Here is a 26902-nt window from a genome sequence, read left to right as displayed (position 1 = left end):
GTCTAACACGACATCTTCTCATGCAATTTTTTTGTATCCTTAGTGTGGTTACAGCAGTTATGACCTCTCATCCCCCAGGTAGGTCTCTGTCCTCTTACCCAAAGAAACCACACTCAGAGGAAAAGTATTGCATTGTCGTGCTGAAGACAGTATTTCTGCACCACCATTATACTCATTCCTCTCTAGATACTAATGGTACCATTCTTTTTGTAATGTAGCTAGAGTCAATGCACCAGCTCTCCATTTATTGTAGTATTCCTTTGCGACTGACCAGCGTGATTGATGAATGTCAGTTCACATTTCTGGGAAGCGTATTACAATAAGAGGGAGACATCTGAGGATAATGAGGAAAGAGCAAGCTGTCCTACCTGTCATAAATGTCAGCAAGCTGTGAATCAGTTTGCAGTTCTGCCGCAGAGAACATTATCACTTCTACATTTTACTACTGAAAATATGACATTGTACAATAGAAATATCAGGAGGTCTTCAGTTTTATTATTTTTTTAAAATAATTTCCATTTTTTTGTAATTTTTTCCAACCACCTTTATATGTTTGTATTTTACTGGTTGACACAGGTTGCGCACCATACAACCGACACATAGTTAATATATGAGACTAATAATTGCACAAACCAGACAGTGATCGGCTTATACACGTGCTGCCAGTGCGTAAGAGTTCAGATTGTTGCTTTGTCATCTCTTTGGTATCAGATTTTTGTTTTGGCTGGAATATCTTCCAGCATGCTGTACGGTATTACACTATGAGACAAGTTTAAACTTACAATTTAGGCATAGTTTGCAGAATGCTATCTAGCATAAATAGTAATAATGCATGGTGGGGTAACAGCGAAGGGTGTTAATTGTATTGCGTATCCCAAAGCAAGGGAAATTTTAGTGAAACTAAGTACCTCAGTTCAGCAGGTTTCTGGGGCGCCCTGTAACGTCAGGTAAGCCCACGGCTGCCAGGCCTGTGGGGGCTGTGTATTGGCCAGGGCTCAACCTGTCGTACTGGAGACCTTCTGTAAGAAAAAGCTGATCTGGTATCTTTTATTGCCAGCCCTTTGGGATTTAGAGAGTTGTTGGTTTATCTGTAACATTTGTCTACCCAGACTGGCCGTTTGTCCCAGCAGCAGGGCTGCTGCTCAGAATACCCCTGCGGTGTAGACAGGACGCTTGGCCGTTCGCCTCCTACCTGCTGCGGTTTGTTTGGGTTTGATGCCAGTACCTCCCCAGCAGCACGCTGGCTTATGTATTCGTGTGCAATCTAGGATCAATTAATGTATTTGCTGTCACGCTGGCAGTCCACCCTTTGGTAGTGTTAGTCACGGTGCCTGTCAGGAACATCTCTGAACTAAGGGCACTGTTTGTACAGACTTTTCTGGACAAATCCTCTCTGTTCAGGCTGCCTCCAGATGCTCACAAAGTTGTGTTTCCTGAACAGTTGTTGAACAGTGCTGAGTATTGTCTTGGCTTGGGCCTTTACCACAAGTGCGTGCAGCTTCATGTATCATTTTTTCGAGCACCAGCAATATGAATTCTGCGTGGCTGTCACTTTGGTCTCTTTTGCTATGTGTTCAGTAATGTCCACCGTCTCTGGGCAAAATTCATCTACTGTACATTGCGATCTCGTCTTGTCCTTGGCAGATAATTAGTGCTTTAACAAAAGGTTAATTCTACATCTTTTAAGATGTGAAGTCTGTGTGTTTTGTCTGAGGATCAAATCGTGACCTTGACAGGTCCGCCTAGGTCTAGGAGCTGCAAGGCTGGCTTGCACCCGTCAGCTGGAGGATGGAGTCCCTGAGAAAGCTCCCTGACCTAAACCGTACCGCCTGCCCTGCTCGTGTTTGTCTGTACCGAGTTCGGTGTAGTTCACATTTCTAGGGACGTTTCATGCGTTTGCCTGCTCTGAGCAAACAAAAACTACTGAAAAAGTATTAATGTTCATGAGGAGTTACTGCATCCACCGAACTACCGCCCCGGTGCCGCGCTTCGCTGCCGGCTGGGGCTGCGCGGCGCTCGGCCGGGCCCTGCCACCGGCATCGCGCGGTGGATCGCAGCCCCCAGCGGAAACGAGCGCCCCGGGGCAGCGCCGGCCAGGGGCCTCCCCCGCAGGAGGGCGGCCAGACCCGCTATAGCCCCCCGGCCGCTCCGCTAGGCCCGGTGCTGCGCCGCGGCCCGGGGGTAGCGCTAATGGCGGCGGGGGGGCGGGGTCACGTGCTGCGGGGGGGGGGGGGGGCTGCACCCGGGGGCTTCCGCGCACGTGACGGCGTCTTCCGCCCCCTGGGCTAGGTGCGCGCGCCCCCGCCCCCGCGGAAGTGACGTCGCGCGGGGTCGGTGCGCAGTTGTTCGGTGCGGCCGGGCGCGGAGGAGACGTAGTCGCGCGGCGGCCACTGCCCCCCGCCCCGCCCCGCGCAGGCAGCGCCCGCCCGGCTCCGCCCGCCGCCCGCATCCGCGTACGCACGCACGCACGCACGCAGGCAGCGAGACAGCTAGCGACGGCCGGGCCGCCACCACGAAGCGCCGCAGCCCGGTGAGTGCGAGGCGCCGAGGCCCGCCGCGGGTGGCGCCGGCTTCCGGAGCCGCGCCTTCCTCCCCGCCGCGCCGGGCCCGTTATGTAAGGGAGGCCGGGCCCGCCGCCTCCTCCGCGGCCTGCGCCGCCGGCCTCGGGCGGGCCGCGCCGCCGCGCAGCTCCCCCTCAGCCAGCCAGGCGACCCCGGCGGCGGCGGCGCCATCCCGGGTCCCGGCGCAGGGGCGGGGGGCGGGCCCGGCGCGGGCAGCGCTGAGGGTGATGCCGGGGAGAGCGGTGTGGGCCGGCGGGCAGCGCGGCGGGGGATGCCGGGGAGAGCGGTGTGGGCAGCGGGTAACCGTCAGCGTCGCTGGGGCCTGGGAGGGCTCCGTAACAGGTGTCCGTAATGGCCTTCACCAGGTGGCAGGTGATGGGCTAATGCAGGAGCCAGTTACCAGCCGCACCGGTGCAGCAGGGCCCGCCGCCCCCCTGGGTCTCGTCCCCTTTTGCTTTCTGTCGCTGCCGGGAGCTCACGTTACCTTTATGGAGTAGGTTGGTTTTGAACGCGTGGGAGTCTTTAATGCTGGATTACTGAGGTGGGCTGAAGATTGTCCGGTTGATAACTTCATAAAAAATGAGTATAGCGTCATGAGGGGATCGGTCAGTTGGATTTTCACATAAACAGTGTCGGTAAGCTTCAGCTGCGTGTGTGTGGTTTGCAGGTTGTACCTGCCCTGTCACCTTTATATCTGTGGAGGAAGGTATAAAAGTCGTTGGTAGCTTCTAGGAAGAGTGGTGAGACAAAAAGCAAAAAAGGCCCGGTGCAAACCGTGCTTTCAGCGCTTTTCTAGAACGTTTGGAGCCAAACCCTAAACACCAGCCAAATGATGAAATCGGGGCTCCGAGAAATGTGAAAAGTTAGGTTTTCAGTAAGGGGAGGTGTACAGCTCTCGGCATGAGAAGAGGTGGGCTTAATTTGTTCTAAATGTTCAGTAGCAGTGTGCATGTTACCTAATTTGACTAGACTTTCTGTCTGCTCTAATGTGATTTTACTGTAAGAGGTATAATTGTAAGTGTCATAAAACTTCCACGCTCGTATAACACACGCTTCCCAACCTGTACTTTTTGTGGTAGTAATTAGGCACTTTAACTTTCAGATTAAAAAGTAGGAGGAATTAAGAGGCTTTTGGAGATTCTATCTCAATTTGGAACTTGTGACAGTTTCTTCTTATTCCAAAAAGGAATGTGGAATAAACTGAAAAGGAACTTAATGAAAAAGTGCTTTGTAGAATGCCAAGTATACCAAGAAGCAGAGCTTCAGGATTTAACCAAAAAGTTGTGAATATGATTCTTTCATGTAGGGAAATTTTATTCCTCCTCAGAAAAATTTGATTTTTTTTTTTGTGTTTCTCATAGTTGATTAACTTCCCCTAAATTTGGCAATAGACAGGCTTCTAAGATTCTTACTGTGGGGAATTGAGGATTTTGCTGCACTACTCCACTCTGAAATAAGAATATACACGACCTCAAAGTTGTGCAGGAGATGCAAGGGTTGGAGCTGACAACTTTTGTCCCCTTGTGCAGTAGCAACAACGGAAATGGTAGACTGCAAGAAATACTGGGCTGTTAGTTTAGTCTTTCCATAGGTAGTGGGTTTTTTGAAGAAAAAAGGTTTTGGTGATGTTCTGTTTTTTTTGAAGAATAGAACAATGCCACTAATGCACAAATGAAGTTTGTTCATGGGCAGGATCTTAGAATTAAATTTTTGGTATAGGTTTTCTTTTTGCGAATGACATATAGAACTAATTCTGCTGATTGTTTAATATATAATCATATTGTCTCTGTTCTTACTGATACTGGGTACAAGTAGTGTTGGTGTTAATGTATGTGTATTTCAAATCTGTTATTCAACAAAAAAAGGTAACAACAAGCCACTGGTAGAATAGGCTTACAGATGAGAATTGTATTCAAGAGAAAGGATTAAAAAGTTAAAATTCCTTTGTAGTCTTAAAAAAAAATGGCATGCACACAAAACATAGAAGGGTGATTACAGGTGTCTTATTCTTTCTGTTTTATGACAAGAACATCTTGTAACTTGAGCAGGGGAGGAAGAGTTGTATGTGAATGATGTTTCCAGCTTTGTATTTTATTTTATGTGTGAACTTTGGGCAAAGTTGTTAATTGTCCTTTTCCAGGCTATGGTTCCGCAACCTCAATCTGTACTGCCACTATCCAGTCCTGCTCCCTTGCTTGCATTGGAACTGGTGCTGTCTTAGGCATTTGGTGATGTGTCTCAGCACTCTCAAGCTGGTAGGAGGAAAACATAGCAACCCTCTGCCCAAAAAACTCCAGCAAAACCCAGAATTCTACCAACCGACGTAGCTGATGTTACTTCCTGGGGGGTTGGAGTGCCTGTGCTGTCCCAGCCTGGGGAGTGGGATTGCTTGCCAGAAGCGTGGCAGTTCTGTGTGAGCATTGGTTCCAGCTGGCTCTAGTCATGGACTGCCATAAACCTGTGCCCTCTTCTGAGGTAATACTTGCTTCCTGGTAAAATTCAGTGAGCTTTTTTGAGGTCGGTGAATGGAAGAAGTGAGGCACGTGCTACCTGCAAATACCAGTGCAGCATGGGAAGTGTTGTTTTAGACTTCGTGAAGTCTTGAATGCATGCTGATCTCAGCCCCCTTTTTCATAGTAATTGTGACAAAAGTGTCTGTTATTTGGCTTAGGATTTGCATCAAAGGGCCTATTTTGGTGGCTGAAGTTTTAACAGAGTGTAATGCAACTGAAACTTTAATCATTGTCAGTTATTTGAAGAGCAGAAGTGTCCTGAACTATTTTCTTTATTACTTAACAGTGGAAATTACTTTTTTTTACATTACAAACTACCAGACTTTTAGGAATTACATTTTACTTTATTAAGCTTTGACTGGAAATCAAATGGGTAAAATGTAGAACATTGCTGAGATGGTGATTAACTTTGTTAAGGAATTGTACTGTACCTAAGTGGAAACTGGGTCGTTTGTACAGTTTCATAGGAAACTGGCATTTTAAAAGATTTCTAGGATGGATAGATGTTAAATACTATAATGACTTCGTGTGTGTCTGCTTAAGTTCCAAGAACAAAAGCATTAGTGGACCACAATGGTGTGCTTTATGCAAGGTACTTAAGAGTCTTCCCCAACTCTTGTGATGGAGTTGTCATAAAATGAGCACAAAGTGGCATTCAGTAGATCTTGTTCTGATAGTGTTTCTGCACAACTTTGAAAATAAGAAGAAAATATCTGCTACAAAGGAATGTGCAGTTTGGTTTACGGTATTTGCATTGGTCTGTGTTTTTTTGCATGTATCTCTGTAAAATGATTTTTAAAAGCAGAATTTCCTAGAAACATACTCCTTGTGAGTGCAGCAGGAGAAGCTATGCACAAAAGCGTATCTAATTTGGAGTGCTGGAGCTTCAGCATTAGCAGCGGTTGGCCTTTGTGCCAGCTTCCTGAAACGCGGATTTAAGAGGAGGATGATTGTCCTGGTATCTGGCCCAAGATGAGATTTAACAGGCTTGATGACAACTGAGTTTGATTGTTTGGCTTTGGCAAGAGTGAAAGGTGAAGCATTTGTGCTCCCCAAGCATGCTTGCGTAGTCTTTAATCAGAGCGTCTTTAATAAGTATGATTACCTTCATTTCAGCTGAAGGAATTAGTCGACTGTAATTTATATACAGTTGACTCTCTGCAATTTATATACAGATGATGCATAGTAGACACTTATTTACATATACATTAGCATGAGAATGCTTTGGAGGGGATGCCAACAAAAAGGTTGAAAGCAGTGATTCTTTGGGTTCACTTTACACTAGTTTCCTTAGCGTTTGATGTGGACTTTAAGCGTTACAGGGAAGTGGACTGCAAGGTTCCATATTTCAATATAACAGATGCCCTTCCAAGTGAAATTACGGTAAGAGTGGGATGATTGCAACCGCTGGGTAATACTGTGTAATTATACTTACACATACTGGGTCCTTCAGAGAAAACCTGAAAATAATGGTTTTTAATTAGAAGTGATCTGAAGTTTTGTCTGCCTTCAGAAAACTGTAAGCACTTTTTGTAGGCTGGTGGATCTCTACTTGTATTTCAGTGGTGAAAACTGGAGTGTGAAAGCAGAAGTGGTGAAAGTACATACCTGTTCAGCCAGAGTTGAATTAATGTGTGTGTACACACAGGAATTCTGAAGTATGGATGCATTTGAAGTGGAAGTTGACGTTGCTTCCAGTAAGAGGCAGCTTGCAGGCTCCCGGTGCCATAGGTTTTTTTTTTTTCCCCTTACTTAAGTGGAATTCCTTCTTAACCTGCACTTCCTTAGAGATCAAGTCTGATGAGTTGTCTGACCTTTTCGTTCATTTTCTGTACCTTTTCAGCTTGGTTTGGCTTCTGTTTAAGCCATCCCCTGAACGTACGTCCTTGTGTTCTGCAGTCATTGCCTACTAATAGTTCTAGTGGTTGTGGGGTTTTTTTTTGTATTTTACCCAAATATTCACACAGTGCTCTTGCTGGTTTTTCAGTTCTCTTTCTTTCTTCTCGTTGCCATTCAGAATGGTCAGAGGGTTACAGGGTCTTCTTTCCTCCTAATTGCTGTAGAGACTGGAAGGAGGAGCAGCATATTTGCTAGGGATATGGGGGTGTGGGAGAGTGCTGTTTATATTTGAGTGGAAGGGTGTATCAACCTCCCTTAAGACTTTTATCCCACAACTCAGAAATGCTGAGACTGAAGTGAAGCTTGAACCTCTTATGGGTTTTGTAAGTTTAGAGACAAAATCAGCATTGAAAGAGGAGCAGAGATGTGAATGAGAAGGAAGTGCAGGGAAATACGAAGAGAACAGACTGAAAGTGTTCAAGTAAATGAGAGTCGTTATTTAGAAAGGAGGATACACAGAAGAAAGTCTGGGAGAAAAGAACAGTCTTGCTACAGTGCAGTGCTAGTCCTGTAAAATACGCCTGTTGGTTATGGTGCAGCAGAGTTAATGCTATTGGAACTCCACGGGCCTTCTGTGGAAAATAATGCTTTATCCCTGAAGATGACTAGTTTGCTGTAGAACACTTCTGAAGAGATTTGTGTATTAAAAAAGCAAAAAAACTTTTTTTGATGTTGGTCAGGTGACTAAAACATGCTTCTCTGGGGAACCGTCTTCATACTAAGCAATGTAAATGGCAGGCTTTTTGGTTTTTAATTCATTCTTAATGGATTCTCTTGTCTTGATATGTAATCAAGTATGAAGCTGGAAAAAATAAAAGCAGTTCTATTTAAGTTAGTATTATTGTGAAGTTTGTGGGGCAGGGGAAAGTCCAATAAACAGATGAATCTTGTAATTCCCTTAGAGTGAGTTTGAGTGTTTTGTGAAACTTGACCATAAACTTTCTGACAGCGTTTACTTTCTGATTTCCTAATTTTGCACAAATATTTCTTTTCTGTTGTGTACTAGGCACGGAGCTGTTTTTAGTGTTACTTTAAAAAGCAAACTACTTACGCTTTATACAGTCACTTAATGTGGGTTTATCAGTGCAGCTGTACTGATAAACTTAACTCAGGTTCCTGCCGTAACATATTCTATAACTAAAGTAGTACATGTGTAATTATTACTTTCTTGCTTCATAAACTTTATTACAAAATTCTGTTAAACTGTGTTAAGCTGCTTAACGCTGTTTGCTTAAGAAAGACAGCATCTCAAGACGTAGAAGAGGAAGCAACTCGGAAGTTACCAGATATTCGCAGTTAATAAGAAAGTCTGGTTTCATAGTGTGCCCTCCTGTCTTGCTGTCAGAGGCTGTTTGTAGTGAAAAGTGGGCACTTGCAGGAAGAAAAGTGGTAAATCTGTAAATATATCCAGAAAATCAGGTGATTGAAGATATTTGCGCTAAAATACGGGGATTTTTTTCCTGAAATATGAGGAAAGCAGTTGCTCTTGTTAAGAGGCACGTGGTGGGCTTGCTTGTGAGCTGTGCTGCAGTGATTTATATTCCTGGAAGTACATGGGCGTAGTGGAAAAATTTGAGATGCATCTTCAATGCAATTTTATTTTCTTTGGTGTTTACATACAAGACCCTTTTTGAAACTGGGGATTTGGTTTTATTCCGGCCAGTGATGCTGGCCGTAGGCGCCTTTTCGGTGTGTGAGTACATAATTCAGAAATGACTGGACCCAAGTGACAGCTTGTCATAGGCTCTGAAGAGCTTAGCAGCAAGTACACAAATAAACAAACGTGAGCGAGCTGTCTAATACCGAAAGTCTTTTGCCCCTTAACTTCTGCAGTACTTGGGCTGTTGATTGTTGATGAATTTAGTGCTAGTAAAGAACTGGAATCCCAGGCTTGAAATGCCAGTAGCGATAGACCATAAATAAGTGCATCCCTTGGCTGGATGCTTCGAGAAATAAACGGGAAGAAGATTGATAGATGGTAGGTAGGTGATAAGTGATGGATAGATGACACGGCGGGAGAAGTCCAACATGTGTGAACTCCTGCAGTGGGTTATGGATTTGCACACCATGGGGGAGCTCTTGGGGATGGAAATATTTTGAAAGCATGCTCTGCAACAGGGAATGTTTCATTCCTGAGACATTCTCTAGCCGATTGAGGGTTGTGATGCTTTGAAACTTACTTCTGCAGGGACTCTCTCTTGCTTGTAGCTACAGTTTTAGTGTTGATGAGTAGTGGAATTGCTGCCTTTTTCTCTGTTACTTTGTCTTCCAATATGCCTTTCCCCATTTCCATGTCCATTTTAGTTGCTGAGATTTCAAGCTTTCCCTATACTCGAGTAAATACTTTTTTCTTTTTTTTTTTTCCTCCCTGTTTCAGTTACTGAAATCATGAATCCTGTGTATAGCCCTGGATCTTCTGGGGTTCCCTATGCAAATGCCAAAGGAATTGGTTATCCAGGTAAGTAACTCTGTTTTTTAATGAGTTTCAGTTGCACTGATCTTTGTTCACAATCAAGAAGTCACTTATGAATGGCTTAATGTATGGTCATCTGTTTTGGGATTTGGGTGGGTTTTTTTAAATCTAAAAAGTGACATTTCAAGAGTCATATTAGTTGTTGTGTTGTATTTCTAACTTCAATATCTCTTCCAAAGCAGCTTGTTTTAGGAGCTCTAATAATTACACCCTGCAAGAAGAGGAGTCAGTCTGTTTCTGCTGCTAGTGGACTGGCGCTGTTAACCTTTCTAACTGTTGTTTATGCTGCTTTATGAGTGCCCGAAGCATAGCGTCGAAGGTGGCACCAAGAAAATAGCCAGAAAATGTTTTAAAAATAGAAATTAAATGTGTTTCTTGCTTTCTCTGCTTCATGTTTGGCTTCAGGTTTCTCACCAGGGTTTTTCCCCTCATCTCCTAATGTGTGTGTGAGGAGGTTTCGTTTCTGATGTCCCCATAGTTCCGAAGCTGGATAAGGCAATAATTAGATTTGGACAGAACTTTCCAGAAAGGGCAAAGAGAAGGGCTGTGTGCCTCCGTGGGCATTTCAAGCAGTATGTCTTGATGTAGTCTTTTTTTTTTTTTTTTTCCCCCCCCCGATATCTGTGGGGTAAGGGAATTATTCCATCCTGGGAGAGGCTGGAGGGTCTTTCAGCTCAGATTTTATGTATCATAACCAGTTAAACTTTTGTTGCTTTTACAGAGAGGCTGTTCTGTGATTTAGTTGGTGTCTGTGTTGGGAGCTAGAAATCATTCTGCACTGTTACTGTTTATGTTCTTTATAGCTGTACTAGATTTTCCTGCTGGTATTTACAGTTTTTAAATTTGTTTGTCAGCTTAGGTAGTGTACTGGAGTTCCTATTTTGTTGTTCCACTTTTCTCTGTTTCTTCTTCTAAATGCGGCTGCATAAATGAGTTTTCTTTACTGTTGACTTGATTGTCTCAAAAACCTTTTAATTTATTTTAGCTTTTCAGGTACTTTTAATTTTTTCCTCGAACTAGTGTACCTTTCTTGATTTCTGTAGTGTGTATAAGGGGAAAACCCAAATTGTGTTGCAATGTTTTTAATTCTATTGAGTGTCTGAAATGGTGCAGTAATAAATTGTAAAGCTGATGCTGTGTAACCAGAAGTCCTGCAGGATGGTTTTATTCTCTGTAACTGTCTTAGTTGTATGGACTACAGTAATTTTATAAGGCAAACAGCAGTGGTTTACTAGTTAATATCAGCTACACTACAGTTACTTCTGTATTCATAATAGATTGCTTTTTCAAGGTTTTCCTTTGCCTTAGATGCAGATTATTATGAATTATTTAATACAACTTTGTATTTTTGTCTCTTATTCATTTTCTAAACACAGGTTTGTATTAACCAGGGTTTAATTGGTACTTATAACTGTTTACACATTGCACTGAAGCTCTTGTTTATACTAATTGTAAGTAGTACCTTAATTTACTTAGGAAGATACACTATTGCAGATTCATAAATAGCAGTTTAAACAACATTACAACTTCTAATCTTTTATTCTACTGTTATACATATTAGACTATGTATTGAGTTATGTAAGTACTGTATATTTGCCAGTCTTTACTTGATTGTAAATTATCATAACTAAAATATATGGAATTGAAGTAGAGTTATTACAGAAGTGCCTTAAATGTCATGCAACAAGTTGATCACTTAAAAGTCTTCTTCACAGAAGTCAGTCAATTTATACAACTTTATATATAAAGTTCTACAGTGTTATGCTGTTACAGATCATTCGCTGCGCTGCCTGGTTCAGGCTTAAAGATCCTGGGATACACACATTCTCTAAAATGACAAGTAGACTTGCATTTTAGGATTTTTTTAAAAACCTGTTGCATGACTAAATCTCCCTTCTTTGCCTCTCCTAATGTAAAAGCTACAGATTCTCCATTCAGAATCATTGAATTTACAAGGGTTGCATGGTAATAGAAAGTAATGAACATATCGCTAGGTGGAATGTATTATTTAAAGGCACTGTGTTTCTAAAGCTGCTGCGTGTTTAATAGCTGTTTATATTATACTACATCTGTTTGAGGTGGTTGGATGGATTTACTGTAGCAAGGAATCAATATCCAAATGTTCTCACATGGATGCAAGTTCTGTGTAGAAGTTAAAACTGCTGCTTGTTGTAGTTATGTTTTTCACAAATGACTTGTTTCTTGAGCAGCTCAGAGTGCTCCACTGTGGAGCTAAACCTGTGAAGAAAGAATAGAGGACTGAAAGTGTATACAACATAAATAATGTTGCAGATGTGTAGTCAGTTTGAATAATGTGTAAAGCTGTACTAAAGCTTTTCACTAGCAGCTCGTGAATTTGACGTCTTAAGAGCTGTTTACGCTCTGAAAAGTTGTTATGAATTGGATATGTTATTTTTACCTTTGATTTTTAAGCCTAATGCTTTTCTTAGTCTTATCCATGCTGACCACCTAATAGTAGTGCCAAGTGTATGTGACTTGATACGTTTACAGAGTGCTTTACAAAACTAGGTTAGCGTGTATAGTCCTGAGCTAAGGAAATTTTGATGTTAGGATTAATTGCTAAGGACTCAGGGATTTATTGCAAAATAGAAACCCTTCAGATCTGAATAGCAATTTAAAACTAGCAGCTTTAAGCCTGACAGTGAATATGCAAATAGTAGTTGCCTTTTATCTGTAAAAGTTGAAATGTTCATATATTGCTAACAAAAATGTGATAGTAACTCTGTCTTTCTAAATACAGACATTACTCAGTTCTACAGTTTGGAATAATGTAAATAAGTTCCTGGAAAAATTAATAGCTATGATTAATGCAGCAATTTCACTTATTACAATCTAAGCAAACTTTGTAACTTTCAAGTAACTGTAGCTTTTGCTAATGCTTTTTTTTACCTTATGTTGGAGGCCAGTATATAGCGATGTTAGTTCAGCCATAGTGGTTCGTGTGTGCTGGTGTGGAAGTGTTTACCTGACATTTTGCCGATACCTCAGTGAATCACTTGTTACTGTTAACTATCATAATACACGCCTGAAACTGGTGAGCGTGTTTGATACCTGAGTGTAATAACAAATCTGTGTCAGATGCAACAACTGTTTTGGACTACCTAAGGTTGCTTTGTACTTGTAATATTTCTGATCTGGAGAGTCAGTCACTCTGACTTTTAGGGATTTATTTTTCTGAAAAAGTCCTTTCAGATAAATATTTTATATACATTAGGTCTTAAAACTCAGAGGGGAGGAGGGTTGGATAGTTGCACAAAACTTTGTTGTCCAACTAACTTAAAGTTACTGGGCCAACTTTGAGATTGCTGAAACAGGGATGTAAGGGAGAATGACACTTGTGACTCCTTAGCAGTTCCCTTCATCTAGCCTTCAGCTTCAGGTGGCTTGAGAGAAGAGGAGCCTGGTGTTTTAGTTGAGGAGGTGTGACTGAAGGCCATCTGTTAGCTCATCTCAATTAAAAGATGTACAGCAAGAACCTTTGAGAGTAAAGACTAGTTAGACTGTTCAGTCACTCTAGAAAATAACTTTGACATGTTCTTTCTTCTAGCTGGCTTCCCAATGGGCTATGCAGCGGCTGCTCCTGCCTATTCCCCTAATATGTATCCTGGAGCAAATCCTACCTTCCAAACAGGTATGTGTAATAGGTATGTCAAAGCGGTAACCTGAAGTTTGGAAGTTGTTAGAACCAAGAAAGGAAAAGCTGTAGGGGCTTATGCTGTGGGATAAGTTTTAATAACACTTACGCTGTGGGATAAGTTTTACAATCCTGTCCTGGTTTTGCAGGGTTAAAATTTATAGAATCAAGTTTCTGTTTCATTCTGTTTCAGTTTGTGGCCAGCTGTGGGATGGTGATCAAGGCCATTAGCAGTTAAATCCAGGGCACCTGACCCAGACTGGCCCACCGGTGTATTCTGTAACATTAACATCAGGTTCACTATAAATGGGAAAGCTGCTGGGTATGGGGAGGGGCTCTTTGCTCTGCTTTCTCTTCCCTTCCCTCCTTCTCCTCTCTTCTCAACAATTGCTGTCCCTGGAGGGACTTGCCACCCCTCTGTGGGCTAAGTATAATTTTGTGGTTTTTTGTGTTAGCATCGATATTGGTTTCCTGATTTTATTAAATCTGTTTAAATTTTAACCCAGGAGTCTCCCTCCTTTTCCCAATTCCCTTTCTCTGTTGGGGAAGGGATACTGGGTGACAGAACAACTGCTTATTGTTTAGCCCTGGGTGCGGACTAAATGAAGACAATTACTTTGAATGTGACTCATAAGAAATCATCTGATAAATTAAAATGAGTATAACCTTGTCTTAAGTCATACTGCTTTCACCTTCAGAGAAGGGAAAAGCTGAGGTTTTAGCTGGTGTTTCTTTATTTCAGGCTGATACTTGAGGTTTGCATCGTGTTTCCCTTCACTGCTTCCTTCTTGATTCTGCTTGCTTTGCATCCTCCTGGTCGTTTCTACATTCCTGTTTTTTCTTCTGTCAGTTGTCTTCAAAATTCTTCTTTTTCATCCTTTTCTTATATCATATCTCTTTCCAGGTTCAGCTTGCTGCCTTCTTTCTACCCTTAAAATTGTCTTCCACAAACTAATTGTCTAGAAAGCCTTGTTACTTGGTAAAACTGTTCTGTCCATAGTGGATATTGGGGGAGGATTTAGGTAACTACGCTTGCATGCTTGTCATTTAAGGGAAAGGGAATGTGATGAGCCAGGAAAAGGGAGATGGAAAAACAGACAAGAGAGAAACCAAAGTTCTCACCTAAGTTGTTTTTATGTAGTTCTGCTTTCACTAATACAAGGTTATTTTGATGTGCTAATGCTTGAAACCAAACAGAAACTGGTAGCATTTGGTTTCCACTTAAACCAGGAACATACGTCTGATAGACCGGTATTCTCCCTGTGGTTATTTTGCATACTAAGGAATTCCTTACATGGCTTTGTTAATGTAGATCTGAGCCATCTTCGGGAACTCTTCCACTTGCATGTATTATGCCAGTTTTTCAGAGATGCACATGGCACACAAACTAATATGTCCCTGAATGCCCTCGTGTAAGTTACAGGGATAAGAAAGGATGCTGCTTGAAATTGGGAAGCTTATGTTGTGGAAGCCTGCTTGCAGTATTGAATTTCAGTGTTCGTAACATATGACATTTCATTAACTACCAGGAGACTCCTGTAAGACATGAAGTCTTAATCTCACTCACAGCTGTAGCTTCAAGTCCTGTATACAGCGTTGTAAGCTGAATGATCGTTGTGTCCCACAAAGGAAAACAGAAGGGTTTTGGGTTTTTTTGCAATCAGACTCTGACGGGTGAGGAGGACTGATGATACTGTTGGTTAGAAGTGCACCTCTCCGCAGGGCTGTGAGTTGCTCTGTGTTGATTGCTGTCGCACCCTTTCAAGAAGTGACTGAGACAAGAGAGTAAGTCATCTAAAACGTTTGCCTGCAGAACCTGTCAAAAGTGTGTAGCTTTCCTTGGCACTGTGGAGTATTCTAGTTGGTACAACTTGTGTGTCTGTTCAGTTTGCTGCTCAGAGGCACAACGAGTGCAGAACTGATTTTGGTTTGTCTTCGGTCTTGAATTGAAGGTAGGGAAACAGGTGGATATTATAAGTTGCAGTAATTAAAAAAAATCTATCCTGTGGACAGGGTATTGCCTCTGTGCAAGTATCATATCTAGGGGGTACCAGCTTGCATTTGCAGTGGGTTCCTTAAGAACTTTTGAGAGTGATGTTCAAGTTCCCATCAGGGGTGTAACTCAGCATGGGAATCAAAACCCTATGTGGGCTTTTATTATCAGCTTGTATTACTAATAGGCCATTCAGTTTCATGTTGAGATTACCTTAGTGATGTGTCTCTGCCTTCTGTGCTCCGTTGTGTACAACATCAGGACTCCTGCAGCTGTGCTGAGGAGTAGCTGTAATTTTTGATCCTAGGATCAGATAACTGAACGGTAGTTCCAGTCTTATTACTGGTTGCAGGTTGCAAATCCTGCTGCAGGAAGATGAAGATAAGCTGCACGTAATCAATTTACCAAATCGTGAGACCAATGTTTTTATCCAGTTGATTGGGTTTTTTCCTCTGTGTCAGTTACGTTGTAATAGAAGGTTGTGGTTTCTGGGGAAGATTCTTGACTTGTTAGGCTTAATCGTGTTGTCAGATTAGTTTGCATTGGTTAATCTTGGAATGTATTTTACACAATATAACAAAGTTAGGGTGAGAAATCTTTCACTTTGTGTGACAAAGGAGTAAAGACGTATAGAAGTCATTGTATACCATCTTTGAATGTCTTTTGAATATCTTGCTGTTGAATACAAAATAAGCTTTTATTTCAGAACTAAGAATAGCTTTAACTTTTTAGCTACTCTTTAAGCTATCAACTGAAGTTCAAAATGTCCAGATCTTCTAATTCAGGCAGATAACAACTTGAAGTACTGTGTCCTAACAGCAGGTTTGTGGTTTTTTTTTTAACTTTTCTGGTGTAACTACTTGTTTGTAGAATCAAAGCTTTTGTAAATTCACATCACACAGCAGTGTTTGTGCCGTGCCACTGCTGTTCAGAAAGGGCAGCTTTTTACAGGTGTCTTTCTTAAATGTCTGTGTTTTTGAGAAACTGGGTGTTTTTTTTAAGGTCTTTGCTCCCTGTACGGGAGAAAAAAATTAAATGGGAAGGCAGACTACCTCTCGTACAGATGTACCACTTTGCAAGAATGAAAGTTAAATTGCCTGTGCAGCTGTATTAGTGGGCTTTTAGAATGAGAGTGGGCTTGACTGAGTTCAGTGGTGATGCTTCGTGTTCAGCATTTTATAGCTGAGTTTTTCAACACAAATAGCTCCCCATACTAGAAATAGAAGTTACTTCCTCAGCATGCTCTATTTGTCAGATACTTAGGATCTCTAAAAACAAAACGTCAGTGTAAGTTTTCTTTAGTGTAGCTAATGTCAGTAGCTTTCTTTAGTGTCTCTAAAGGTGATAAATCCTATTTAAAAAAAAAAAAGAAAAACAAAGTAAACCTGTTTCTTCATTAACATAACAATTTTCAGTTTGAAGGGTGGAATGAAATTGGAAAGAAACTCAGACTTCTGCAGAAAGAATGAAGGTCATCTGTCATGCTGTCTGCGCAGCTGATTTTTCACAACACAAATGCCAGTGTTCTCTCTGCTGTACGGATTCAGATCTGTTCTCTGTATTGAAGTCAGCATATTCTAGACAGTTTTTAAAGTCAACCTAGTCTCTATTCTGATAGTCTTATTTTTTTCTATAATTACTAAGTGTTTTTTCTTGCTTTTGTTGCCCTAGTACTAGTTTGTACAGTTCCACCTAAGCAGAAATTGTATCTGTGGGTGCTGTGTCTCCTACTTGGGTGGACCTGCATGAGACCAAAGATCTTTTCGGCGTAGCACAGGCTAGAGCTTTGATGCTTTCTCCAGAATAGGTCATGCCAGTTGTTTACTACCCTGCATGTCATTACTGGTGGATGCTGCTGCTAATGTGTTTGTATTCCCTATAATCTTGGGAGTGTAGCGTGCAGCAGCAATGGTGCTTTTCGTAGGTCTCTTCCATGCCTCAACAAGCCCTTGTTCCGTTATCCTGAGACCTCGTCTGATGAAGGCTAGAGAAACTACGGAAGAACTGTCTTTAAGCAGGGTCTGAGCCAGCAGTTGCTACTTATCCCTGTAAAAAATTGAACAGTTCCCAACATGTACAAGGCAGACTGATTTTGGGGGCCTTGTAATAGGAATGCAAGATAATTCTTTTGGGTGGCATCTGTAGTCTTACTATAATGTATCAAAATAATTCTTAAGTGATGATTAAGGATATGTCTACATATGTAATACACAAAAAGGAGATTTAAAGATATTAAAGTGCCTTGGAGTCTAATTTGCAGTTGCAATGAACTCTGCAGTGCTTGTGTTTTAAAGGTATGGCCTCTCATATTTTTTAGCCAGTTCAGAAAAGGCCAGAAAACAAATATGAATAAATGTAAGTTGAAGTGGAAGGTACAGATTGTCTCTCTGTTCTCTGAAAGATCCATCTCGAGCTCTTTACATTGGGCCTTATTTTTGAAATTAAGTTATTCTTGTGCCATATCATCTTCTACAGAAGGTAACTGCAGGTTGGTTAACCGTTACGATGTTTTGCCAGTACAATTTGGGGTGCATTGAGAACTGGGCTGGTATTAACATGTACCAAATCCTCCTACACAGAAATGCTGCCTGATATACCAAATCCAAGTATCTAATGATACTATTATGAAAATCCAAATCCGCTTTTTTATCCCATATCCATAGATTTGAAAAGAATTGTGCAAAGATACGGTTGACTTTTCATGCTTAGTTGACAGAGTCAAGTATTATTTTCAGACTGTCATCAGTATTATGTAAACGATGGAACTTGTGCTTGGATATTGAGGCTGGCCCACTAAATACTCACATGAAGATTAAGGAATTTGGAAATAAAGAAAATTGTTAGCCCTGACTTTAGCAAGCGGTGTACTGACACTTGTTTTTCATGTTCTTAATGCAGCTTTACCTTTGTTTCAGGTTACACACCAGGCACCCCGTATAAAGTATCTTGCTCACCCACGAGTGGTGCAGTGCCACCATATTCTTCGTCACCGAATCCCTACCAGACTGCTGTGTACCCAGTTCGAAGTGCCTACCCACAGCAGAATCCATATGCACAGGTAAATTAACAAAACCAGAAAACTCGTTGGATAGTATTTTGTTTACCTCGTAATATCTGCTTGAACTCTTAACTTTACATCACACTTACTTCTTCATGGATGGGGAGAATTTTTAGCTGCCTGCAGTAAGAATTCTTAATACAGTGATTTACAGAGTGCAGTTTTACGTTCTCTCACATGACAGTTACTCTGCACTTACTGATAATGTGTTCAGTCTATGAAAAGACACTAGATTCAGTAGTTTAAAAATGCGGGCTGGATGCTATAACTACCACATGCCGATTTCATTTTGTCAAAAATTACTTTTTTAAATTTTTTTTAGGAAGCCTCTCTTGTGATTCAGGGAGTTACCAAGCCTCGTACTAGGCAAACTGTTGAAAACTATTAGAAAGGGTAGAATGAAACCACTTTGGTAAACATGATATTTTGGGGAAAAGTTGGCCCTCTTTTTGCATAGAGGAAACTTGCCTGGCGTGTATGCAGTAGTTGAAGGGAATTAATAAGCACGTAACAGATTTTGTCTAATCTGCTTAGTGTGTTTGGATTTGTCAGAAACCTTTGGTGCTTTAACTAAAAGCAGCTGAATAAAAAGCTGTGAAAGAATGAGAGAAGTTCTGTCATGAATTAATATATGAAAAGATAGGAAATGAAGGGAATGAATGATGAATGAGCCCTTATTGTTGAAGGTGCAGTCAGCATTGAAGTTCTACAGAGGTCCCTGCTTTTGAATGTTATCCTAACTGCCTTAAAAAGGGACTACATGTTAAAAAGTTTGCCAGTGAAATGCAATTGGAGTAGCTGAATGTTTTGGCATCTGCTCTGTAAATACATTGCATCTTTAGAATAATCCTTTTATTTTATAGACATTCATGAAAGAAGACATCATTTGTCTTCCCCACCAGATATACTATAATTACTTAATTTACTTCTTTTCTCTAACAGCAAGGCACTTACTACACACAGCCTTTGTATGCAGCACCACCCCACGTAATTCACCACACCACAGTCGTGCAGCCTAACGGCATGCCAGCAACTATGTACCCTGCTCCGATTCCGCCACCAAGAGGAAACGGTGTGACTATGGGGATGGTGGCTGGGACTACTATGGCAATGTCAGCAGGTATGTGAGCTTAGAACCCTTATGTTTTCTTGATGAAACTCTCCTTTCAGGTCGAGACAGAACACAGCTGCATTACAAAAATGTGGTGCCAGAGGTGTACTTGGCCGAATCATAAAATTGTTTTGATTAGAAGGGACTTCTGTAGGTTATCTAGTCCAGCATCTTCGAAGTGGGTCTAGCTGGATTAAGCTGCATGCTTGTTCAGTGGTATTTTGGTCATCTCTAAGGATGGAGATATCGCATCCTCTTTTCAAATATTAGTATTATGGTAAAATAGTTCTTTATCTGATATATCTTTATATCTGAATGGAATTTCACTTAATCTTGCTTCCTTTGATTTGCATCTTATTAGTGTCAAGAGTCTAAATTCCTCTTCTCAATACATAACTCTGCGTCATTGAAAACAGCACCCTCTTAAGGCTGAGGAAAATGCAGTGTTCTCAGCCCACCCTCATATCACTGACCTTTGTATGTTGAGATATAACATTTTATGTGTCTGCTCTACCTGCAGGTCTTCTGTGCATTAGGCAGTGGTTAGGGATGTCTGCTTCCTAATGCCACACTCTTCTAGGGGTTGTGTTTTGGAGAAAATGTTGCTTAACCAATATCTAGACTCACCTGTGAGTGGTTACTGAGGGGGTGTCATACTTCGTTACTCGGTGGGTGTTAACTCGCAAAGAAACGTCCACATTCAGTCAAAGGATGTTCAGTTCAGTAATTGAAAAAAAGGAGAGCCATCAGCTTATTTTAAAATTCTGGGGTTTATCTTGTCAAATTTCTCATTTAATTTGAGGAATCTCAAAACTAGAAATCATGTGTCACAAACAGAGCTAACTTTGGAGTTTTGTATGTGTGCAAGCTTTTCCCAGGTGTTTGTTACTTACTCTACAAAGAGCTGTGGAGTAAGACGGTTAGGATCCTGCTACCTCAGCCTGTTTGTTTCTGAAGCCCTGTAGTCTGGAAAAACCTATCTGGAATAATGCAAACAAGAACTGATTTATTCTGATTTATCAGTCAAGTTATCTCGACTATCAAAGATTCTTATGGCATGTAAAGCCTGCTGTGAGAAAAAGTTTTGCAGTGAATAGTGCTTATGCTGCAGGGTTTCTGCTAGAGCTATTTTTGAGTAATGAGTATCTTTGTGTGCATTGGACTAAACATCCAAATGTTCCTCTTGCATAAATGTTTGAAGGAAGATTGGGGCTGGAGTGCAAAATGATACTGGTAATTTTAAATCGGAAGATGAACAAGCTGTAATTGTTGTTAAAATTAACTTTTTTCTCCTTTTTTTTTTTTTTTTCTTCTCTGTACTAGAGTTTATGCTTACTGAAAAAATGTTCTCTTCATCCTAGGTACTTTGTTGACAACTCATTCCCCAACTCCAGTAGCCCCTCATCCAGTTACTATGCCCACATATCGGGCTCCAGGAACACCAACCTATAGTTATGTGCCCCCACAGTGGTGATCATCCTGGCAGTCAGTGTAAGTTACCGATTTAGATTGAAAGCAGTTAGTCTTTCTGTTAAATGACAGCATTGCAGGTTCTGTCGGGGAGATTTTTCAGAAGGTGAGCAGTCTGGGGTGCTTCTGCAGTGTTCTGATTGAGAAAGAATACACAGAAATTACTGTTTATGTAATAGCTGTACCCTGCAAAGGAGAGAAGCCTGGTGGGACTTCTTCAGTGGTCTGTATCTTCAGAAGTTGTGAAACATTTTCATGGTTCATGATTGTTGAATATGAAAGAATGAGCCTCAAGTTTGCCTCGTTAAAATACATCTGGGACTCAGTGTATTCAGTATTTTGGATTCATTGGTAATTGTTGAATTCAGCAGTACTGTGATTCTTGAATGAAGCAATGTGTGTAACCTTAGTTTTATTTTTGTTTGGCTAAATACATAGGCAAGGTAAGTGTTTTACCTTGCTCTGAGGGTGAAACTTTCTCACAAGCTCCTGAAACAAATACACAACCTTGAGTTAATTTCATATATTCACTCTGTTTCAGGTAAGTCTCAGTTCATACTTCTGCAGTCAGCATGGAAAGATCGTTTCTAGTCTGGGCCAAAATTTAGATCATGGGTTTCAAGGAGTTTAATTTTGAAATGTGCTATAAGGTGGGATGGATTTTGGGGGCGTAATATGTGTCAAACTGACACAAAGCCTAACGTTTTTGGGATCCTCATAAATTGAGAACAACTTCATTTGAAATAAGGACTTGTTAGACCAACTGAACTAGAAATACTCATTTTTAGTCCGTTTAGTTCATGACAAAGTTAACTTTGTTTTAACTGTCTTTGGATTCCTGTTTCAGCGGTTAGGAGTCCAGAGTTCTGTGATTACAGGTGACTGTGTTCCCTTTGAGTTAGTAATGCAACAGCCATTTCTCATTTTGCTGTGATGCTGCGTATCAGTCTGCAGATCTGAAATGTTTCAGATACAGTGTTTCATCCAAGAGTGTCATATTACATAAGTATAAAAAGTGAGAGTTTTGTTCTGACTACACTCACGACTGCTGATAATTAAATTTAGCAGAAAATACCTTTTCAATATTGCACTTTCTACTTACGACAAAACTACTAGTGATCACAGAAAGCTGGAATGGACATGACAGGAGAAAATCCACGTAGTGAATTCTGACCCTAAAGCCTGTGGATTTCTGTTGACTGGATAAGTGCTAGGGTACCATTATGTAATGCTTAACATCTGTTGTGTGTGCAGTGGTAGAATGTTCTGCCACACTCAAATAGTATTTCATGTAATTGAGAATATTTCCTACTTTCCCCCCCCCCCTCTTAATGTAGGTTTGAAGATGGGAGATATGCAATCAAGAAATTGAGGTTTAAAAGTTGGTGCTGAAGCCCTCATGCCTCCAACCAGGACTTTTCTTCTGAATGCTTTCAACACTTGGCTAAACACTACTAATTCCTGATCACTGAAGATTTTCCAGTGCTGCATATCTTACATCTTGGAACTCCAGCAGTTAGTCTTAAAGCAAATCCTGTTTTGTGGACTGTCTTGCCATTTTTTAGCTAATTATAATGATAAAAAGGGAGTATAAATTTATTCTGATCCATATCTAGCTGAATGCATGTTAAAACACAAAAACAAAGCTTGCTCAATCTACCTGCAGTGACTGATGCAAAAACCATCATATGCAAATCCAAAGGAACTGAATAGTATTTTACAACTTGTATCACTAATGCACTGTTGTAATGTGTGCAGGGTCTTAAAAGGTAGAATCATGAAAGCGAGTTTCTTCCTTGAATACCATAATATACATTAGGTAAGTGCTTCGGCCTTTTTCAGGTTGGTGGAGTTGCCAGTTTAAAAGGGGCATATTTTTATTTAAGCGATGTATTCTTTTCAAATTCAACTACTAAATTGGAGTGACTGGAAAATGAGTCAGACAAGCTGTAGAAATCCCGCACACAATTAGTTTACTTCATACCTTTTCATTTTCATTATATGGATTCAGTGTTATACAGATGTTCTTAGGATCAGAATGAAATGACAAAGGTAATGCTGTGCGTGCCAGTAAATAAAGCAGACTTCCTTGAGGCAAAACTGGCTGCTAGGAATAGTAGGAGGTGACATCACCTGCGTAATGAATTGCATGTCCTGGGGAGATGTGTATCCAGTACTATCTTTCATATGATGCAAGACGTGTCAAAGTGAGACTGCCACACAGACTGATAGAAAAACACTTTCTTTTAGTTCTCAGTTCAGGAAATCCATGTTGTTTTTCCTAAAGAATGTTGCAGTCAGTTGAAAATGTATGTGCAGTTGGTGGAGCTTGCTTTCCTGAAACTTCAGAAACTTCGGGTTTTCTACAACAGGAGGAGTTCAGCTGCGTGTTATTCTGAGGACAGCTTGTGTGCCTGATGAGATGTTAAAGGGGAACAAATCATTTTAACACAATTTCCTGATTAGCTACTTGCAGTATGGACTATGGATTTGCTGTAGTAGGGCTGCCAGAATATAGAGGTTTCAAATAGCTGTTCCTTTTTTTTTTTCCTGAAAATACTTGTAACTGAAGTAGGAGCCGTTTGTTGGTTACAGCATTTTGATGTGTTTTCTTAGTATTTTCTTTTTTATTTCCTAAATTGCACTTGGAAGCACGTAAAATAAGACCGACTGCAGATTAGCATTTCATTGCAATGAGTCACTTGTGATATTCTTTCTTGCAACTTCAATTTTTAAGAAGTACCTCAAAGCAAATGCTGGGGGGATAAAGGGCTAGCCTTAGGACCCATTTGTATACCAAAATTGTTACAGGGGAGATTTTAAATTTTTAAATTTGAATATTGCACATAAATTCAAGGTTTTTCTTAAACCTGCTTGACTTACAGTTCCAGAAAGATGCGATTTTCCTTTTTTTTGGATGCATTCTGCCTGCAATAAATTATGCAGTAACTGATTATAAAATGTTGTTCCCTTTTAAACGTTTACACGGAGGTGTATCAGGCTGTATTGTTCTTGTAGGTTCATTTCCATTCAGAAGTAATTTTTTGAAGTTGTATATCTAGTTACACTTTGGTTTGGGGTGTTCTGCTCCTATACAGGTTTGGCAGCTACTTCAGGGTGGCATCAGTGCTGATTTAACGCTGCCATTCCAGTCCTCTGCCTGGTGGGAGGCTTACGTACCTTCCTGACCCGTTGGTGGTTGGAGCCTGCAGTAACTTTATTTTTACAGTAAGCACTCTCCATGTTTTGTACTTCCTTTTTTTTTTTTTTTTTTAATTAAATAAAGTTTAGGTTTATTTTGCATGAATCACTGTCAGTGGACAGCCCCCTTATTTCTAATGCCTTGAACATAACTATGTTGGAATAAGTACTTTAAACCTTACTCATGAGCACTTACTGCAGCTTAGGGATTTCCATATGTTTTTATATGGAGCAGAATATTACCCCAGACAAACTGATTTGAATCTGTACTGCTTCGTTCAAGTCTGTTGAACAGTTCCACTGGTGTAGCAGATCTGCAGCTGTGGTCAGTCGGGTGTGCCAGGGAGTACAGTGGGCACGCGTACAGGCCGTGTGCCCGTTCTAGCTAGTCGAGAGTGACATTTTTGTGGTCTTAGTGTGATTTTGACAAAGAGCTGAGGTATGAAACCGTACTGTCTCGGGGAGAAGCTCTAAAGAACAAGCTCAAAGCTTTGCTGTCTCCTGTCTCATCATCTGATAAACTAAAGCTTTCAAAGTCATAGGAGAGAACTTTCATGAATGCTGCAATAGATAAATAGTCAAGGAATTAATATAACTTTTTGCTCTAACTTCAGATTCCTAAATGTCACCTTGGAGTTGGTCTCTGTATATTCCATAACATTTAGGCAGTCTCATTTACTTGAGCACTTTTTTTTCTAAGTTGCATTATGGGATTCATCCACGAGGGGGAAACTGTACCTTTGTAAAAGGTGCTGCACCTTCTGGTTTTGGGCGGTTATCATCTGCGGGGAGGGGGGAGCATGTCTCCGGGAGCTGATACGGAAAGTAACCAAAAGCACAGTGCAGGGGGACGGGGGGGAGTGCGTGTATATATAACTATCTTAATGGTATTTTGTTGCAAATAGTAGAAAGCATGGATATAAAACTGCGGCGGGGGAAACTGTACATCATTAAATAGGCGTTTACACAGTGAGGGTCTTACGAAACATTCTCTCCTGCTTTTTATATAACATTCCCTATTTAGAATTCCTTTATAAATAAATACGCAGTATGTGTTTGCACTAGAGCTCATCAGCAAACGAAAAGAGCTAGTGCAGTAGAGACATTTCAGATCAAGCTTCTCTTTAAAAAAAAAAAAAAACAAAAAAAAACAACAAAAAAAATGAAAGAATTTTTATGGCAGCTTTATATGATTAAAAAAAAAAGTACTACTTTAAACCTGGAACTGAAAATAACTGTTGCAGCAATAACAAAGAGAAGTCCAAGAAAGTTGTTTTTTTTTTTTAATTCAAATTTCAGGTGTTGAGTTTAGATAAAAGTATTTTTTAAAAACTGAGGTATTCCCTATGTCAGTCACAACTGATGAAAATGTCTTCTAAATGTAGCAGCAGCAAAAGAAAAATGGCTAATAATTGGCACCAAAAACATGTAGCCCTAGTCAGTTAGTGGTGTGGTGGTTGTTAACGAAACACTAGGAAGGAAAACAGAACCTACTACTAGATCTTGCTTATGCTTGTTGTAACTATCTCCTGTTTGAAGTTTCTAGGAGACGTGCAGGAATGCTGTTCAAGAAAGCTGCTTTTTGAGTGTACTATGCAAGTTAAAAGCTTAGATGCGGTGGTAGATGAAAAAAATGCTTTATTTTAGTAGAAGTCCTTCCTTGTATTGCTTCATCCACTGAAAAAGAAATGAAACAGAACACCACCACCACCCGTAAGTACCACCCTGTCCTAGTGTTGTCTGAGAATAGTTCATGGTACAGAGTTGTATACCAGGGTACTCAACATTGGCTACTCTTCATGGAGCATTCTGGCTTCACTGCTACTTGGGTAGTAAGGCCACCTAAGGTATCTGAGCAAGAGATGGTCAGAAGTGACTTGGGATCACTCCCCAGTGCTTAAGCACAGTATTATTACACACCGTTCATTTGGGTTTAGAACACATTTTTGCTTGAATAGGTGAGCACAGCGATCGGATACTACCACTTAACTCTAGGCTTAAACTCATGCCAGAGAGTAGTAAATACCACGTATGTGGAACCTCCCATCTTAGGAACACGAACAGTAGTGATGCTTCAGCTGGAAGTTGGGGGAAGGAGGGCAGATGCTGTGGTTGCTGGCTGGTGACGTGCCGTTGCCCAGGCTGTGGTGTGGGCGGGGGACAGGGTCTGTCCCCAGCCCTCCGGCAGGAGCCGCTCGCTGACCTGAGTGGGTGCGGAGGGTCACGAGCAGTCCACTAATCCTCCTGTCAGTGTTGGTGAACACCTGCTCAACAGACATAAAGATTTAAGCTCATTCAGCTTGTTCTCGTTGTAAGTGTCGGCTTTCTAATGCTGTATTTTGTCAGCTCGGAGCTTCCTGCAGCGACCCACAGGTTTGGCGAGGCAGAATGCCAATTAACAGAACAACTGCAGCAGAGGTAGGGTGGTTTTGTGCGTCAGGCCTCAGCAGGGATCAGGTTCGTTCTGAGCTCTCCTCTGGAGCAGTGAGGGCTCTCAGCAGGCTGTGTACCCCTCTGTCGGGGAGGGTTGAGAGAAAACACGTGTATTTTGTAGACCGGAGAGAGGGAAGAGGAACAGTGCTTATCTGGGGACGAGGAAACCTTTTCTTGTGTGGGTTGAATGTAACACTGAAACGTCTGAATTCCACCAGTAGTGAGGGTCCATTTGTGATTTAAATAACCAGTCTAAATTTATGGGCTCTGAAGTTTCAACATCAAGAAAGTGAACGTGACTTTTCTAAACTGTTGTGACTTTTGGGCACTTAGCAGGCAAACTGGGAAAGCTTTTAGCTGGCTGCTGTACAGACTTGTTTTAAGTAGAATGGATTTGTTAGTGGTTTTTTTTTTTTATTGTAATGCTATTATTGGCTGCCCTCATGTCTGAGATTTGAAAAAGTGAGTGCATGCAATGGAAGTACACGAGGCCCCAGTAATAGTTCTCCATGTTTGTTATGAAATAGACGCAGGT

At 41.1% G+C, this 26902-nt stretch overlaps 1 protein-coding gene across 4 annotated transcripts; it reads left to right on the top strand.

Moving 5' to 3' along the window:
- Positions 1 to 2378: 2378 nt before the first annotated feature.
- Positions 2379 to 25266, top strand: FAM168B (family with sequence similarity 168 member B). 4 transcript variants are annotated; one of them, XM_068421132.1, is made up of 7 exons: positions 2381 to 2530; positions 9351 to 9431; positions 13015 to 13098; positions 18010 to 18152; positions 19095 to 19272; positions 20625 to 20754; positions 22071 to 25266. In XM_068421132.1, the coding sequence occupies exons 2-6, from the start codon at positions 9362 to 9364 to the stop codon at positions 20735 to 20737; spliced, it is 588 nt and encodes a 195-aa protein (XP_068277233.1). In that variant the 5' UTR covers positions 2381 to 2530; positions 9351 to 9361; the 3' UTR covers positions 20738 to 20754; positions 22071 to 25266. The 4 variants fall into 4 exon arrangements, with proteins under 4 accessions (XP_068277236.1, XP_068277233.1, XP_068277234.1 ...); XM_068421133.1 differs by lacking the exon at positions 2381 to 2530 and adding an exon at positions 3177 to 3196; XM_068421134.1 differs by lacking the exon at positions 2381 to 2530 and adding an exon at positions 5017 to 5036.
- The last annotated feature ends 1636 nt before the right edge of the window (positions 25267 to 26902 follow it).

This window comes from Nyctibius grandis, chromosome 32 (assembly GCF_013368605.1).
Source record: "Nyctibius grandis isolate bNycGra1 chromosome 32, bNycGra1.pri, whole genome shotgun sequence".
Classification (NCBI taxonomy): Eukaryota; Metazoa; Chordata; class Aves; order Nyctibiiformes; family Nyctibiidae; genus Nyctibius; species Nyctibius grandis.
The sequence above is the reverse complement of the archived record's forward strand: the minus strand, read 5'-3'. Positions and strand labels throughout refer to the sequence as shown.